The sequence below is a fragment of the Epargyreus clarus genome, unplaced genomic scaffold (genome assembly GCF_041222505.1).
Source record: "Epargyreus clarus isolate Ecla_fem2 unplaced genomic scaffold, WU_Ecla_fem_2.2 ptg000010l, whole genome shotgun sequence".
In the NCBI taxonomy this organism is placed as follows: Eukaryota; Metazoa; Arthropoda; class Insecta; order Lepidoptera; family Hesperiidae; genus Epargyreus; species Epargyreus clarus.
This window is the reverse complement of record NW_027332218.1, coordinates 18,352-35,849: the sequence shown is the minus strand read 5'-3', so window position 1 is coordinate 35,849 and position 17,498 is coordinate 18,352. Positions and strand designations below refer to the sequence as shown.

The following is a 17,498-nucleotide window of genomic DNA, read 5'->3' as shown; positions in this document are numbered from 1 at the left end:
TTATTTGTAGAACCTTCTCGACGAATAAATGAAACGAATTTAACCGACATCATAATTATTAAACACTGTAAAAGGTGTTATATATTTTCAAGAATAAGCAAGGTACTATACAAAATACTGATTTAATGAGGTATTCGATAAGCGAGGAGCGATGCCCTTGTCGATAGCGGGCGGCGGTAACGACGGCGCTGGCTCGGGAACACAGGAAATTAACTGAAACGTTGAATTAGCAGAAGACCATCCATTTTCATTACCGTGAGGGTAAACAGTTTTAAAATGTACATAGGACTGTAATTGTTTTCTTTTTTCTCTTGGTTAAAAGTGACTGCATACAGTGTTTACATACTGTGTAGTAAATGACCGTCTTGACAGAAAAAAGTCTTATTATCATCCTTAGTACGACGTTTTTTTTATTAATTATGAGATATACCTTATAAAGAAGTAATGAACAACCTTGCATCTGCTGTCAGTGTTGACTGCCGCCTATAGATCTAATAAGGAATCCTCACTGAAGTTAATAACAAATGCTTTGCTATTCTTGAAGACCGTGAAGGAACGCGACAGGAATAGAATATAGCAGCTCTATACTGCAGTATTTGGCGGGAGTAAGTGAGCCGCCGCCGGTGTACAGCAAGATGTTATATTCATCTTCGTTGTACAAAAGCATTAATATGTTTGTACAACCCGATTTCATGTCTAATATAATAATAATAATAAATAATCAATGGTGTTAGTTGTATTGTAACCCGTGTTTAATTTGCGCAGGAGTCCGTGCGCGACGCGCGTCCCCCGCGCTGCGCGACGCGCTGCTGCTGCTGCGCGACGCCTGGCCCGAGCCGCGCCCGCCGCCCCGGCGCTGGTGAGCAAAATAACCCAACACACACACACACACACATACACACACACACACACACACATACATACATACATACAATATCTACAAAGAGAACAGCATGTAGGCAAGTTCTGTTACAAAAGAACTAATGACCCAGTAGCCGTGTATTATATTATTTTTAAATTATACTAACACACACAGAAATACGTTTTCACCACTTATAGCCATAAAAATATATAATAAATATACATAAAGACAAATTTACCAACCTATAGATCCAGAATATATATTCCAAATCATTATTGAGTGGCCAGGGATCCAACCGTTCGTGCCAAACCAACTAGCTTATCGTTATCGCCAACAATGACATCAATTTCCAATATGGGATTAAGAAACATTCCGACAATTTTAGAAGTAGAATGACCATATCTAGAATAAACTTATACTGCTATGTATATTCCCGTTTCGCCCTATATCATTATGCAAACGTACGAATGAACTGCTCTACGTAGTCATTTGGGTGATGGCCTGCCGGGGCATGCGTAACGCGTGGCACATGTGTGCATACCCTCGGGTAATTAGCCGCGCCTCGGGGAGCCCGCACAGCCGGGTTGTGTGAATGAAAAACACTGACAGACAAGGCAGTGTGGCTCAAGTTGCAAGTAGGCTACAATTTCTGGTGCCAAAGTCTGGTTAATTTGTTTCAGTTGAAATTATTGCTAGAAAGTTAAAGTGACAAAAGGTTGGTCACATGTGCCAAAAAGTCGACAACCGCTAGAGTAGACGGCTCTTGAATTGAAGATCGCGTCCAGGCAAACCAGTGTGGGATGCAAGATGGCGCGATCTGCCCCGGGGGGTTCCGTTGAATGCTTATGGAGAGGCTTACGTCTAGCAGTGGACTTAAGTGCATATTATTATGAAATCATAGCCAAATAAAACATATTTTGTGACCTGCATTTACACTAATTACGGCGTTAATGTATCTTGTGTGATGTTTCCCTAAAGAGGACATCGAACCGGAAGCGAGCACTGAGTCACCGGCGACTCGCGTGCATCTTGCCACATATCTCCTTGCATATTCAATCACTCGTAGAAACTGAGATGTTCGTGGCGAATCATAAGTAGCGTTATTTATAGCTAATTTATGTATGGCAGAGGCTCGCGTAAGAAGTAATTTGTACTCATGCCCACATCGGTAATTGCCATGCTTCAAATATTTTATAATAATAAATGACGCTTTCTACATTCATAGTATTCACATTAGGATTCCACAAACAAGCGTAGTCGAGAACCATAACACTTATTATGTGGTGATACATTAAGTAGAAAATTAGGGCCCGGTTTACAAATGGTACGAGATGTTCCATTTTGACGAGTGGGACGTTGTTCGGATTGTGTTAGAGGGCGGCCTGAGGGCAGCGTGAGAGCAGAGTGAGGGCGGGCGCGGCCGTCACCTACTTGCTGAGAGTTTGCTCGCTTGAGGCGGCACTCGCATGCACCAGATGCATTGACTGCGAGCTTTAACTACATATATGGGAATAAGATAATTTTGGGATACGTGTTTATAAAACGTTATTTGTTTTTAACACTTGACTGCTTATTTCAAAATGAATTTTATACAGCAGCCCAGAGGTCCGAATCTCATATTAATAAACAAGCTCTATATTTTGCTCTATTACACTTACAAAAATGAATATTTTTTGTACATTGATTAATGTACATATAAGTTCATTTTAGGACGTTACGATTTATTTTAAGATTCGTCATGATACTAATATGTATAGAAGTTGCCGGCCGGTGGCCCCGAGCGGCCGACCCACATCTGCCCACTCTCGCCCTTCCAGCATGCAGTACCTGGCCACTCGGTCGCAACGCCGTGCTCTCCTCAACTATCACTTGCCATTTCTACTTGATAGGTTAATAAAACACCAGCATACGAAAAAGATGAAGTATAAGTTAAACGTTACTTTTTAATTTTGTAATAATACACTTGTATTACTCCAAAAGATAAAAAGTAAAGTATTTGTTTTCACTGGTATTTATCTCTATATTCTATTGTACATTCTTTTGCATTTTAAATAACTAAATTAGTATGAATTAATTGAACCTTCACAATCGATCAAACATAATATGTTCCATATCACTGTTCTTTTCTGAAGTGTAATTTACGAGGATATCATGAAACCCTTTTCTTACGAGAAAATACTGACAGAAACAAACCGAAGCGTACGTTGACGTCACGACGCTGCGGGTGGTTCAACGATAAACATTTAAAAATAGAGACAAGTGCGGAATCAAGGGCCATTCATTGAGTTTGAGCTGTTTGTGTCGACCTGAGGGCCGTGGAGACAGGGCGGCGCCGGCGCGGGGGAGGCGCGGCCACATGGACATTAGATACCTACATACAATAGTGAAAGAAAACATACATACTTATATTTTACATACTTATTTATAAAAAAAAATAAACCCACATAAGGTTATCGCAAACTTGTTGACAATGCGGTATCAACATCATATTCCTATTTTATTTTCCATTGCACATCTCATTAATAACGAGCACATACGAGCTGCCGTCACGGCGCGTAAGTGTTCGACACTGTTTCTCTGCTCGACGAAGTTTCATTCAAGTGAAACCGATGGGCGTACAAATAAATATTGTTACAATTGCGATGCAGCCCGTGAAGTGTGAACAATTTCTCGGCTGCGGAGAAAGGGGCAGCAGCGCCGTATCGGGCGGCGGCTCCGAGCCGGATCTCTGCACCTCGTACCCCCGTGCACCCGCTGTCCCTTATATCTATTTATTAAACAGTCGCACCAACAAGGTTAACACTGATGCATACAAATTATTTTGATATAATATTGAGAATTTTTTTAAGTGCCACCTCAATTACAGGTGCGAACAGCTTGAGCAACTACATACTAAACAATATTTTATAGTTATATTATAAAAGGCTATTAGGAAAAAAATGTAAAAAATTAATAATATTCAGAAAGCTATACATTCATGATAACATAACTGATTACAAATTAAATAACATCAACATTGAGAATACAGGTTAAGATGTGATATTATTATATTCATGTACCTACATGCACGTGCGTAGGTTGCATTTATTTAATTCATTAGAACGGGTTTACCCGACCACGACCCGACGGGTAACCATTAATATAATTTAAAATACACTGTTCAAAAATGGTATGTAGTTGTATTGATATAGATTATAGAGTCTAAAATAGAATTAATAAAAACTACATATAAATATTTAAAAAAATCCTTGTAAGGTGGTAGCAGTAACCAAACTATATACATCAGGTTTTATTAAACTCTTAAATTGTCTCAAAATTCCCGTCACAATCGGTAGTCAAATAGTAAAAATGCGCTTAATTTACACACACAAGTTTACAGCCGAATACTGAACTAGAAAGGGTTCGTTTTAGTTTCCCATAAAACGCTTATTGATCCCCGGTTCATCCCTCTATTGTATTCGTGCGACGCGGCTGTGTACAAATAAGAAGTCGGTTAATATTTGCGCGAACACGCATTCAGGCCAAGGACAAGTATTATTATGACCGTGTTCGTCAACAAACACGACGTGTGGACGCGGGATCAGAACTGCCCTGTGTAACACATGCACGCCAGCCTGGTCTAAATAGATACCTAACCATATTGCACATATACGATTCAATTTTCATTTCATATCTACTAAAATTAAGTAGTTAAAATATTTTTTCCAACTATTTTCTCTCTCATCATATCACCCTTCAAATGTGATAAACTAACAAAAGCAATGTTGAGAGTGCAAATATTGACAGGAGTTCCAAAAACAAAGTAAATATTTTTTATAAAAAAGTATAGGATATTCAATTTGGTATTTCCAACTTTTATTTCAAGAACTGCACTCAGCTTAAAAGCTTTTTTAAAAAGTTTTTTGTTCATAGTTTTCTATTTTTTGCTATTACCTTCCGTCCAGTGCTATTAAAGCGAAGGCTACTCGGGATTTCTTCTATTTCTATAGTTTTGTTTTGATGTTGATAACGACAGCTGTTAGTTTCACTGCAATCCCTGTAATGCTGTGATCGCCTCGGAGCGCTCTTTGTCCGGCGCTGGCCATTGTCTGCGGCTCGGGGCTCCGGCGCGCTAATGAATCTGCTCTGTCGCCGGATTATTGCGGGCCTTGTTCCAGTTTGTGTGCTTATGTAGCCTACAGTTTTCAATATTCATTGTTTGGAGTTTTGTTGGTGAAATACGAGAACCAGAGAGAGCGAGAACCAAAGAAATTATTTACAGCACAGAGACATCTTAAAACATCGGAGGTAGGATTTGCATTCACTATTCATTTTCACTTTAATTCTTGCTCGGAACTATAAAGATGCGAGTAATTCTCCCTCTGCTCGTATAACAAAGTTTTAATTATCGAAACGAATTAAATACTTAGCATAAATAATTTACATGGAGTAGGTGTCAGTGTATTCACCACGTGTCTCCACTCGTCCTTATTGCTTCCAGCGCTTGCTGGTACAGTGAGTCAGTGTCGCGAGCAGATGACTGGCCACACTTCCCGCTAAATACTCATTCAGCTAACATATGTTTATTGACTCAATGAATTTTCTCCTCCTAATCAAACAATGTACAGATAATATGAGTCAGCGCTGATTTTAACGCTAACTCTTAATATACGCCGTTTAAGTTGATAACAGTTTTAAAGTACTTTATATACTCGGATATAGACTTTTAACACAACCTTATCACATTATTTGTATTGAAAACTAATTCGCCTTACTTTATTTAAGGCCAATAAAGGATAACCTCCTCCTGTCTCCATTCAAAGCACGCAATATAAAGTTTACTAGAAGTGAACAATTAGCAGGCAGATGACAAACAGAGGAGTGAGTACTATGAATGAGTCACGCAAAGAAGCCCTACGCCGCCCCTGCCGCCCGCCGATAACCTGAGCTCCAGATGAATTACACACTTTGTAGCGGTGTCCACTACAAAGTTCACAAATTACATTAGGGCAGGTCAGGTCTTCTTATTTATTTCTGCTAATGATGCAGTATAATTTTCATTTATATAAGATATATAAGACATCAATACACCAGGAATTCAAATTTGACACTAAGAAATAGAAACACATTTCCATCATAGCTAGTTAGCGTAGAATTACTCATTAGTCTTCAATTAGGCTAGATTGTAATTAATACAAAGTACCATATATACTCACTTGGTACTTTATATATACAAAAAAAAATCCAACATATCCTCATAACATCATATTTGAAGCTGATGACAACACATTAAAATATCTAAAAGTACTAAGTATTATAATACGGTATGAACTTACTCTTTGAGTAATAGATTCATCGCCGAGAATCATGGAACTTATGAGTAAGTACAGTGATAATGATGTCAAATTATAAATTACATAAAGCCTCTACATTAGCGACTTGAAGTGCATTCGCATTATAGAGCGAATTCCGGATATCATTATCTTATCGATAACTTTATCTATTTATTACTTTACAATTATAAATAGGTACATATTTCGTCTATCAGTGTTGAAATCTGAAAAAAGATTGCAGTTTATTTTCGTGAATTTGCGATAAATATTCATGAATCAATGTCATGATTGAAATGACGATATAACGAGTTCCAGTCCATCCACAAGTATTTTAAAACACGGCACCGCCGCTTGTCGCTGCACTTAGCTGGTGATAATTTCTGTAATCGCTCGAACGAGTCATGTCCAGTCCTTATCTCAAGATAATGGTCATTATAATTAGTTCTTGCATGATTGCTTCGCGAGATTGGCAGGCGGCCGTCACGGCGCGATGTAAACAGAGATGTGAGGCGTTCAGCGAATGGGCTTCAGGATTCTTGTGCGATGCAGCGGAGCAAGTACTGAAACTGTAACGAGCGAGTAAGCGGTACTCGTCAGTGGCCACTCATTCGGCACGACGCGCAGTTTGACGTTCGACAGCGGACGGTCGGCGGTCCGCGGCGCCGCGCGCTCCTACCGCGGTATATCATCACAGAACAAAGTTGTAGCGAAACAAATTTGTGAATTAAATATTACGTAATTTTTATTAGGAAAACTTACGATTTGTGCAAGTGATAGAGTGATATGAGAATGACGCCCGTCGTTAGGGACTAAGTGGTAAGTTACGTGCTAATGGAAGCGGATGTTTTTTTTGTTTTTAACTTTGCACTTTAGTAACAAACACAGTATACTTTTTACTATAAATCTGTATTATTTTGTTATTGATGGCTTTTTGTCATATTACGTATAATCAATAACTTAGCTCTTAACTTCTGTAGGTACTATTTTTAAATTGCACATTACTAAGATGAATCTCAAGTGCAGATACAATACTGGAATCTTTGGTATCAATGATCAATTAAAAGACCAATACATAAATTAAAGTTACACACACAGTTACAAATTAAAGTGTCACCAATAAATTAATGCAATTCCGTGTAGAAAGTGACTTTTAAATAAATCGCAACATTGTTCATATTTGGTTTCTTTTGACACTCAGGAACGACGACAGGACGAAGTTAAATTATGGTGCAGAAATATATATTTCATGGTGTGAATAACATCATTTACTCGACAAAGTAATTTTCACACAGTTTTGAAAATATTGACTCACAGAACCGAATTTTTACTAGTTTCATTTTGAAGTCGAAAAAAATAACTCTTAACAATCTTAGTCACTGATGCACAATAATTCACGTTTAAAACAGTATGTTTCCTATTCCATACTATTGAGGGTATTAAAGTGAAGCCCTTTGCATGGTCATGGGGGTTGCATATCAGTTTAATATAATGCTAAAAAGAGAATAAAGGTGTGTTGCTGGGCGCAGCGGCCGTCGGAGCCGCCGCGCGTAATCCCACCGCTGGCTTTGTGCGTCGCCCCCGCGCTATTCACAGGCTCTATTCAAATGATACCCATAACTTTATCACACACCTCACTTTAATCTTTATTACGATGCGAGCTTTTATGTTCATGAACTTTCATTATAGTGAGCCCGAGCCCGCGTGCTTTCAGTCGTAGGGTTCCACTATAAATAATAGTACTCCACTATAAATAGTGACAGATCCAAATTTTTAACAAATGGATGCGTTCCGTGACTCTGCTGCGTCTGGAGAGCGCTGTGCGTTGTGCGCGCACGCATTTATAATTATGTAAATGAAAATAAAACGATTCATAAAACAATAATGGTAGATCCGGATTCGCTCCATTTGTGTACACAATCAGTAGCGTGCAACGAGAAAGGCGATGGTAATGTATTCCGTTACAATCTTCTGGGGACAATGGCTTTAAGTACTCTGAGATCGTATAGGACGAACTTTATACAAGTGTCGTTTTATGGAAGATCCTTGGCATCCTCGGTATCAGTGGTAAGTCGGTTACAGTCGGAATGTTATTAGGAAGTAGTCGGCGATTGCTTTGTGCAGTGACAGTGATGGCAGTGGCAGTGTCCACGCGAGAGGAGGGCGAGTGTCGCGCGGCGGCGGCGGCGCGCGGGGTATTTCGGTCGGCGCGCGAGGGCCGCTATTCCTGGCGCCCTCGGTACTCACTGTATCGAACGATTCACAATAATACATCTATTAACCATCATCCTGTTACAATAATTACAAATTTATTTCTCAAGATTTACACTACATAACATGCAAAATATTTACAATTCTACCTACTATAAAAATAACGCTAACGATATTATTTTGATCTCTCGCTCTCTTGGTCAAAGAGAGTCGCTAAGTCCCTCTCTTGGTTCAAATTGAAGTAACTTCTAGTTTTTGACGCTATGTAGGGACTATGCAGAGAAATTAAAACATTCGAAGAACTATAGAAAAAATATTTAAGTACATATACTCATTGTTTTAACTTTGCTTTTCATGTTTTACTTTTATGTATAAATATGTATAATATTCACAACGAAAGTAAAATAAATTATTTTTTAATTGTGAACCATAGGCATATGGAGATTTGTATATATGCAGTGAAGTAAAAAATGAGATTTTATCTATATTATGCGGTGTGCATAAATGCATACATTAACTTTCTCTAGTACATGTGGTAGTGGATGAAAATTTAAGATGTTACAACGAGTAGAACAATATGTGTTAGTGGTGCGTGGTGTGTTAGGACACGCGGGCTTGTGTGTGTGCGCGGTCCGCAGATGACTGCACAAATAGTCCTGCGCCGCCGCCGCTCCTGCGGTTGTTGATCTCTATCGGATCTCTACCGCAGTCCGCGTCACATTCACATACTCGTGCCGTTCAGCATTGCCACTGTGAACATTATGAACATTGATTAAAAATCTGAAGTTACTTTTTTCATTTATGTTTTATTCCATGAAATATAGAGAAGCGTCCGTATATGATGTTGAATAACGAATTATCAGGTTTTTTATTTCATTCACATTACGTGCACTCGATGAGATCTCTATATTTTCGATTGCCGTCACGACTGTGTAGAAATGCTGTCCACCTCGTAAAGAATTACGCAGTAGAGAAAAAATATAGGTAATCAATAAAACATTGTACTTATTATCGTAAAATTCCTAAGCCATCGGCCACCTCTACTCTGTGCCATGTCTGACGTCCTTGCGCTCTTACGAGTATACTTCCGTGTAGTGTTTCAATGACCGAACATACTGACAGAGGAGGAGTACTAGTTTAGTCCTTTTAGAAGCCACAGATATTTACATTCAGTATTAATTCTGTTACCACACTGCGACGTGCAAAGATGAAGAATATTGCAATATTTGTTAATGTGTAAGAGATATATACATTCATCAAGCCTTACATATGTTTCATTTTAAGCATTACATAAAGCGTACACACAGTTTAAAAAAAAACTGCGTGCAAATTATTATTATAAATTCTTTACTGAAAAACATGCTCCTGGCGAAAAGCTTCTTTACAAAAATCAAGATATTAATGTAATTGTTTCAGCGGTGCAACAACCGACGCGGGAACAACGTGCAACTCGGAGTCCGCGCCGAGCGCGACGCCGCGCCGCGCCGCCGCCATGTGGCGCGGGGAGCTGCCCGGCCGCGCCGCCGCCTCGCCCGGCCTGCTGCGCCGCCGCTACTCCATGCCCGAGACTATCATGAGAAAGTGAGTAATTCACTCGAACGACGCCGTGATCCTCCCCAACCTTTCATAATGATAAATTTAAGCCAGTAAAAAATTTTGCCATGACGAATTATATTCAAAACAGGTTTATGAGCTTTATATGTCAATGTTTGCAGGTATCGTTTGGCTCAGCAGCGATCGGAAACAGAGGAGGCGGGCCCCGCGAGCGGCACGTCGGCCGCGTCGACGCCACCGCGCGGCGCCTGCGGCTGCTGCGCGGGCGCGCGGCCGGCGCGGCGCGACCGCGAGCTGATGCGCAAGTCGGCGCTGCTGCGGCTGTGGGGGCGTGCGGGCGGCTCGCCGTGCCGCGTGTGCTGCTGCTGCCAGCCCTGTGGCACGCGCTCGCTCGACGGCTCGCGCTCGGAGCTGCGCCACGCATCCGGCTGGACCACGCCAAAGCGACTCCGTCTGGACTCTTCCCGTGACCGCATCGGAGAGGATGTCAGAGCGGATTCTGAGTTGACATACAAGTCCCATGTTCGCAACATTTCTTCGTCCGTGGAGACTGCGACGGACGCCTTAGTCGCCAGCTCCTCCGATTCCGAAGGCCGAGCGCGTAATGTCTCCACGCAGTACTCTGAGCAGATATCCGTTACTCCGTCTACCGAACCGGCGTCAGAGCGGCCGCTGGCCACGACCACCGACAGCTCCGCCCTTCGCGTAGAGACGGATGAGCGCTCCTTGACAGATTCCTCTGACACGTTTTCGACGTCGATGCCCACGGCCAAGGAATCATCCGGTATTATAGTGCCCAAATTAAGTACGCAAGTATCTGGAAGTGCTCATATTGACGGTCGAATAAGTGAAAGATCGGATTGCGCAGAGAATGATGAAAGTAATATTTTACCATATGATAGACCGCTAACTGTGGAGACACCGTCGTATGAAATTCTAGAGATTGTCGTTTCTGAAACATTAAATGTTGATCCATCGCCGACATTGGAAAACGAGCCTGATAAATTGAATGCTCAAACGATTAGAAGTCCAATTTTGAAAAATAAGAAAAAGAGGAATATCGATATCGACGAGTACGTCTCGAACATATTGGTAGAGAGTCTTAATTCATTGACTGATCAGCTGGAATCAATGAATGCGTCAATATGTGCCGACAGGAAACTTAGTATTGTAGAGAAAGAAATTAAGGTTAAACTTCAAAACACTGGGGTTAACACCATTGTCCATTTAAGTCCTACTTCAAATAATCAGATTATTTTTGGTAATGAAGAGCTTTACAACAGCGAAGATAGACGAGATAACTGCAATAACCTTCGCGACTCCCACAATGAGGAAAATATTCGCGAGGAAGTTCCCAGCTTAGAAACAAACAATAATCTGACGTCGGCTGAAAGCACCCGATACAGTAATATATCTACAGAAAACATAGACAAGCCTTCTAATGACACTTTTGTGAATGTTACCCATCACGATAATGTGAACAAAGCTGTCCTTCAACAAATTCAGAAACTTTTTCAAGATGAACTTCATAACATGGATCCTGAAATGAATCACTCAAATAGTATACCGGAAATTTCGCATATTGAAATTTCAAATGTTGATGTGTTTATAGATAATAATGGAACTTTTGCAACATCTGACACAATAGAAATGCAAACTCAAAGACAATCAGATACGTTCGAAGTTATAAGTGGCGTAGGAGCTGGTAATTATTATGAGGAAGCGCAGGACGCTGATGCAGTAGTGCCAAGATTTTCAGCTTTCCCGCATACGGATTCCATGGAGGTAAATACTTCATCGTCAGAAGACGCAGAAGTGCTGGGCTCGGAATGCACGAGTCTGGTGGATAGTTTAGATGATCCTAATTCGCCGCGATCTGTTCTACTAAGAAAGTCTTTTAGTAACAACAAGAGAAGTGAGTTGGTGCGTTCAGCCATTGATGTATTAGATTTACTACCAGAAAATGCTCAACAGGGTGATTCATTGTCTCCCAAAGATAAGGGCGAATCATTTTTTATAAGGATAAAGGACGATAATTGTGATTGCGAAAAAGAAAATATCGTGGTTGCTGATCACATGCCTGAAACCATAAAACAGAGACTTTATCGGAGACATAGAAAGAGAGAACTCCGTATGGAGTGTGCGAGGCGTTCTAAAGTCAAGCAATTGAAACGTGAATTAGAAAAACAGCAGCACAAAGAAATAAGTAAAACTAAAAAGGAGATAGAGCGAGAATGTATGGCCATCATTAATGCTTTAATTGATGACGTAATAGCGAAAATTGCACAAGACGAATACAAATGTATGCGTATTAAACAACGATCTAATAAATTATCTGCTACAAAATCCGAAGAAAATGTATCCAAAAAATATTGGAAAAGAGATACAGAGTATAATAATAACAAAGAAATTAGGTTGACTAAAAGCGATGCCTCTCAGTCCTGCTCTGAAGATATCGGAAGAGAAAGTCGAAAATCAGAGCGTCATATTCGGGGGAAATTATCTTTGCAAGCGCACCCTCCTCTTACCCCAGAAGACGGTCCGAGAAGAATTTACCAGAAGTCTGAAATACGCGATGGAACAAAATGCATTGAAATTCTTGAGATACTAGAGTACGTGAATAGTTCACAGAGCTCTACGGATACAATAAATTCTGATGAAAATCAAAATTCTAATGTAAAAAATAAAAAGTCTCGTATTCCCATACCCGTGTATGAAAAACCTTCACAAAGAATATATAAAAGTAATGGAAGTAGGCGAAACTCAACGACGATGAACGAAAGGAATGGCAAGACCAGCCACGTGCTGGCCGGCATGCTTCTCGACGCTCTCAGCGATGAAGGTGAAACGCAAGACGTTCACGTGCGACGCGCTTCTGTCCCTTGTGAGCCCCGTACCAGGTCCAACTCTTTGCGTTTCAAACGTGTGTTCGACATTATTCCGGAGGAGCGAAGCAGCCTCAGCGTCGAATCACCGGATGATGCGGCCTACAATCGACGAGCTTCGGCTCCGAGCCTCGATAGTTTTCGTGATGATCAGGACGAAAAGATAAGTCACATTTCAGAACCGATTAAAACCCCTAGGCTGTCGAAGGAGTCTAGATTGAGAGAGATGAGAAGCGCCGGTACATCTCCGATGCCCGACGCGTATAGGTCGCCCGTGCAGGTGACCGTGGCCGCCATGACATCCCCCATCCGCAAGTCTGCCTCGACGAGCCCCATCAAGATCGCCCGAGTGGTGGAGACGACGCGCGAGCGCAGCTGGGTGCAGAACGCGGCGAGCGGCCCGCCGCCGCGGCGCCCGCCCGCGCCGCGCCGCGACGAGGAAGGTATCGCGTGCAATATCGTACCGCCGCTCGTTCCGCACCGCACCGCTTCTACCATCTATGTAGAATAGTTGCCAGTTGGGTGTTCGCACCACTTTGGGAGTCCTTGCGAACGGATATTCCTGTTTGTTATATAATTAATGTTTATATACATGTATTTATATTCATAGCTGTATACTGTACTGATTATTCAAATCACAGTTGAAGTATTTTTGTATTGTTATAGCTCTTCTAAATTACACATCTGTTTGAAAGTCGATAGGTCAAACTTCAATAGCATCGTATATCTGCTACAAAAGTTTGTGTATAAAAATTTAGGGGCGCTACTTTATAGTTTAAGGCACTGTAATTCAAAAGCACACGCGAGCACGTTATTTATTTTTAATAATATTAGAGAATTTTTGTAATCGACTCAAATAAATAAAATAATAAAATTCCGCAACCGATCGTTTTATTTATCCAAAGGTCAGCAGAACGAACGGCGTAGATCCGTTCCGACGCAATACGAAGCCCCTCCCCCGAGGCGGCCCGTGCGTTCCGTGCATAGTGACGTTCATTCCATGCCTTCCATTGCCGACCGAAACAAAAAAACCCATAAGGAAGTGCAAAAATCAGACAACGTCCGAACGGGAAGACGGCGCTCGGAAATGATGACAGTCGAAGCGGGCGAGGACGTCATTGCGACGTCTCATGCCACGGATCATAGAAAAGGTCAGAGGTGTGTGCCGCACGTGGTCAAAAAGGTCGACAGGAGAGAGGCTTTCCCGGTGGACGAGAACGAGGACGGGCACGGCGTCACCAGTGACGACCGCGAACGGAGGAGAGAGCGCGAAAGCTTCCAGTACGAGGTAGTTAGGAAGGCCAGGGGAAGGCGCGCGGCGCGCGGGGCCAGCGAGGAGCGCGCGCGCGACGAGACGTCCAGTTCCAGCGAGTCGGGCGGCAGCCTGCTGTGCTCGCTGGCGCCCGCCTGGCTCAACGCGCGCCGCCGTCGCCGCCGCGCCGCTCACGCCTCAGGTATCTCATCCACCGATTTTGCCAACATCCTCACCAACGCCTAATTCCAAAAGAGTCACTAGACTGGAAGTATTGCTTTTTTGTTTAAAATAAAATGTCGATTAGTTCGCATCGAGTTCGATTGCACCGATCAATGTGAAAGCGAATAAAGCGACGAGGCCGGTGTCGGTTGTGGTGCGACAGGGGAGTGGGCGGTGACGGTGGCGGGCTCGTGCCCGGCGGCGCTGCCCAACGACGTGGAGATGCGGCTGCGCTTCCCGGAGCGCGCGCCGGCGGGCCGCGAGCCGCCCCCCGCGCCCCCCGCGCCGCGCACGCCGCGCGCGCCCCGCGAGCCTCGCGCGCCGCGCGACCTCCGCGGCTCCTCGGCCCACCGCTGTTCCGTTGCGCCTTCTACGCGTGCCGTATGTATTTGTAACTATATTTCAGTCGAAACTGCAGTAAAGCTTGAGATCTTTGATTTCTATTGTGATAACTATTTGAAGCAAAGAAAGTACTACACGTCATAGAAATAGAAAAAAAAATAGAAATGTCATAGAAAAGAACTACACGATTTATTACTAATAGTTAATGAACTGATGACAGAATTACATTTAATATATCCATGACCACATGATATTTTTTTTTCACTGTGAACATTGGTCGTGGCTATGACGAACTATCATTTCAACAATGCAGGTAGGTGTCGACAACTATTCCACCTGGAAATACATATTAATAGTAAGATATTATTTTGAACTTTACTTTCTGATAGGTCGAGGTCGGTTTAGTAAAGAGCTAGTCTCAGTCCACAATAATCCACATGATGTGTTCCGCCCGCTGGCAGGTGGAGTGTAGCGCGGAGTGCGGCCGCTCGCGCCGCCGAGCGCTGCCCGACGACTCCGGCCGCCTCACGCTCACCGTCAAGAGGGAAGCCTCAGGTACGCTCCGCTTCTCGCTCTACTTCGTATGTAAGAACGAGTCGATAACTAACCGTTCGGTAACTGTTGCCAGACTCTTCAATTCTTGCGTCCAAGAGCGTGAAGAAGTCGACAGAACCGCTGCCCGACTTGGAGACGTACCGCGCCTCCCGCAGCAAGACTCGCAGCTCCGTTAAGGTACTTAACTATAAAGATACCGTCAGTAACATTTTATATCGAATGAGATCAGATACCAAAGAGGAAATTAATAAATAGTTGTAAGTAAAACGTTTCTGATGTTTGTAACGCCAAGTGCGTGTTTGTTAAGTTCTTGCATTTAAGAGCAGACGCTAACAATGTATTTTGTAAAGCGGTAAGCACGTTATTTACATCGAGAAGGCGGTTGTTTCAGACGCGACGGGGGTGCTCCCTGCATTGCTGGCTTCCACAAGACGAGCCTATGCCGATCAGGTATTGCCAACCAGATATAATAGTCACTTCTTGTTCATAAAATAAGGCCATTGGAACAAATACATCAACGTTTTTAATTTGCAAAGTATAACACTTTGATGGGTGTTTTTTTTTATCTAAGACAGTACCAACCTCGCTTAGAATCGGTCTCTACTTTAATGAGTCATGAAGAATAAGATTATGATAATACATACATGTGACGTCGTTGACAGAAATAATGGCCTGTCGGTGCTGGGATGCGCCATCGTGCCAGAGCTGAAGCCGCGCGCGCCCTCCATGAGCGAGCGCGATCTGACGCGCGACCTGCGCGCGCGCCGCCACTCGCTGCTGCGCACCTAGCCGTCCCGCCGCCATCCTGCCGCCGGCCCGCGCCTGTCGCGAACAGACAGTGGCATTAAAAGAATAACAAAAGTCGTCAACTAGCTCTAGCTAGTAGAATACGCTATAACGTATTCGAATATTAATAAAGATGGTTTCCGTAGATAATATTTTATTATTATCCACGTTATGTTTCTGAATTAAGAAGTCAATGGAGTCGAGGATATTTCTGACGACGTACTGTATGCTCTTAGCATGTTCACGGTGTGACAAGGCATGACCCCTGATCTGCTCATTGTACAATTTACCAAATAAACTTTGTTATACGTGATCATTCCTAATTTGTGTATTATTTTCCCCCGAATATCTTTACATTATAAATTAAATCCTTCAACAAAAACTTTACACAGAAAAATAATAGCTTAACGAACGAAAAACCAAGTGTTTATATTTGAACAAGTTGAAAAGTAAGAAATAATAGTTAATTTAAGAATAACATGAATAAAGAGGAGAATGTGCTGGTTAATGGATGAAACGTGAAAATGAGTGAGTTAGTCAGCCATTGAGCCAATGAGCCAGTGACTGTCTGTCTGAGTGAGTGAGTGAGTCAATGAGTGAGTCATAAGTCAGAGTGATTCAATGTCTTATTTACAAGCTTTGCAACACAAAAGTAACACTCATCCGTTAATTACCGAAATTCACAGCACCATCAAACAACTGCGAAACATGGATACCGTAAAATTAGCATGGATCAAAAGCCACGTTGGAACTCCTGGAAACGAAGCCGCAGACACGTCTGCGAGAAGTTACCAAATTCTCAGTAAGTTTTGAAAACACGATCGCAGATCGAACACACTCAAAATTTAGCAATCAAGATACGAGAGCACTTTACAGGGGCAGCACATCGAAATCTATCTCAGATCTCACTGCCTTCAGAGAAACAAACACCCATTGTACCAAAAATCGGTCGAATATGACTCAACGATAATACAATTCAATATTACTGTTTTTCAAATTATTTCGTCATGACGAGCTTAATTTTCTTTTCGCTGACACTTGTGTATTCGTCGATTTAATTCTAAATTACCAGGACTGTTTTCATTTATTCACAATTTCTTATAATTCGCCACTCTGTACCAAAATTTGTAGAAAACTCGGGATAATTTGCATACTCTGAAATCATGGAAAAATATTGATTTTTGCATTGAATGCATTGGCATTTTGGTATTTCAGTATGACAGAGCCAATATCCGTAGACATACCGAAAGATTGGTAGGTTCAAGAACACTGAGTAGAACGCCTGAAAGATTTCTCAAGATTCAAACACAAATTTGAATGCGAAATGTACATTTATACATCTATTAAACAAGTACAAGATACATCTATTAAATTTAAAAAAAAATATATTAGAAATATTTAACACAAACGCAGGCAAACAAATACACACACACACCCACACATCACCCACACACACGCACACATACACATGCAGCATACACACTAGTTAACTTTAAGCATCATGTATAAAGATTTATTAG

The 17,498-nt window shown here is 42.0% G+C and overlaps 1 protein-coding gene across 3 annotated transcripts in view; it reads left to right on the top strand.

The window, feature by feature from the left end:
• Window positions 1-16,301, top strand: part of LOC140745237 (uncharacterized) — a 30,490-nt gene extending 14,189 nt beyond the window's left edge. Inside the window, exons 2-10 of one of the 3 annotated variants that reach the window (XM_073076971.1) lie at window positions 766-859; window positions 9,799-9,963; window positions 10,098-13,264; window positions 13,727-14,275; window positions 14,459-14,676; window positions 15,099-15,192; window positions 15,266-15,369; window positions 15,584-15,642; window positions 15,855-16,301. In XM_073076971.1, coding sequence (XP_072933072.1) covers window positions 9,875-9,963; window positions 10,098-13,264; window positions 13,727-14,275; window positions 14,459-14,676; window positions 15,099-15,192; window positions 15,266-15,369; window positions 15,584-15,642; window positions 15,855-15,981 — 4,407 coding nt within the window. In that variant the 5' untranslated portion in view covers window positions 766-859; window positions 9,799-9,874 and the 3' untranslated portion in view covers window positions 15,982-16,301. Of the gene's footprint in view, window positions 1-765; window positions 860-6,831; window positions 6,991-9,798; window positions 9,964-10,097; window positions 13,265-13,726; window positions 14,276-14,458; window positions 14,677-15,098; window positions 15,193-15,265; window positions 15,370-15,570; window positions 15,643-15,854 lie in introns of those variants that run through there. The other 2 variants (XM_073076973.1, XM_073076972.1) reach the window with 2 other exon arrangements.
• Window positions 16,302-17,498: the final 1,197 nt, after the last annotated feature.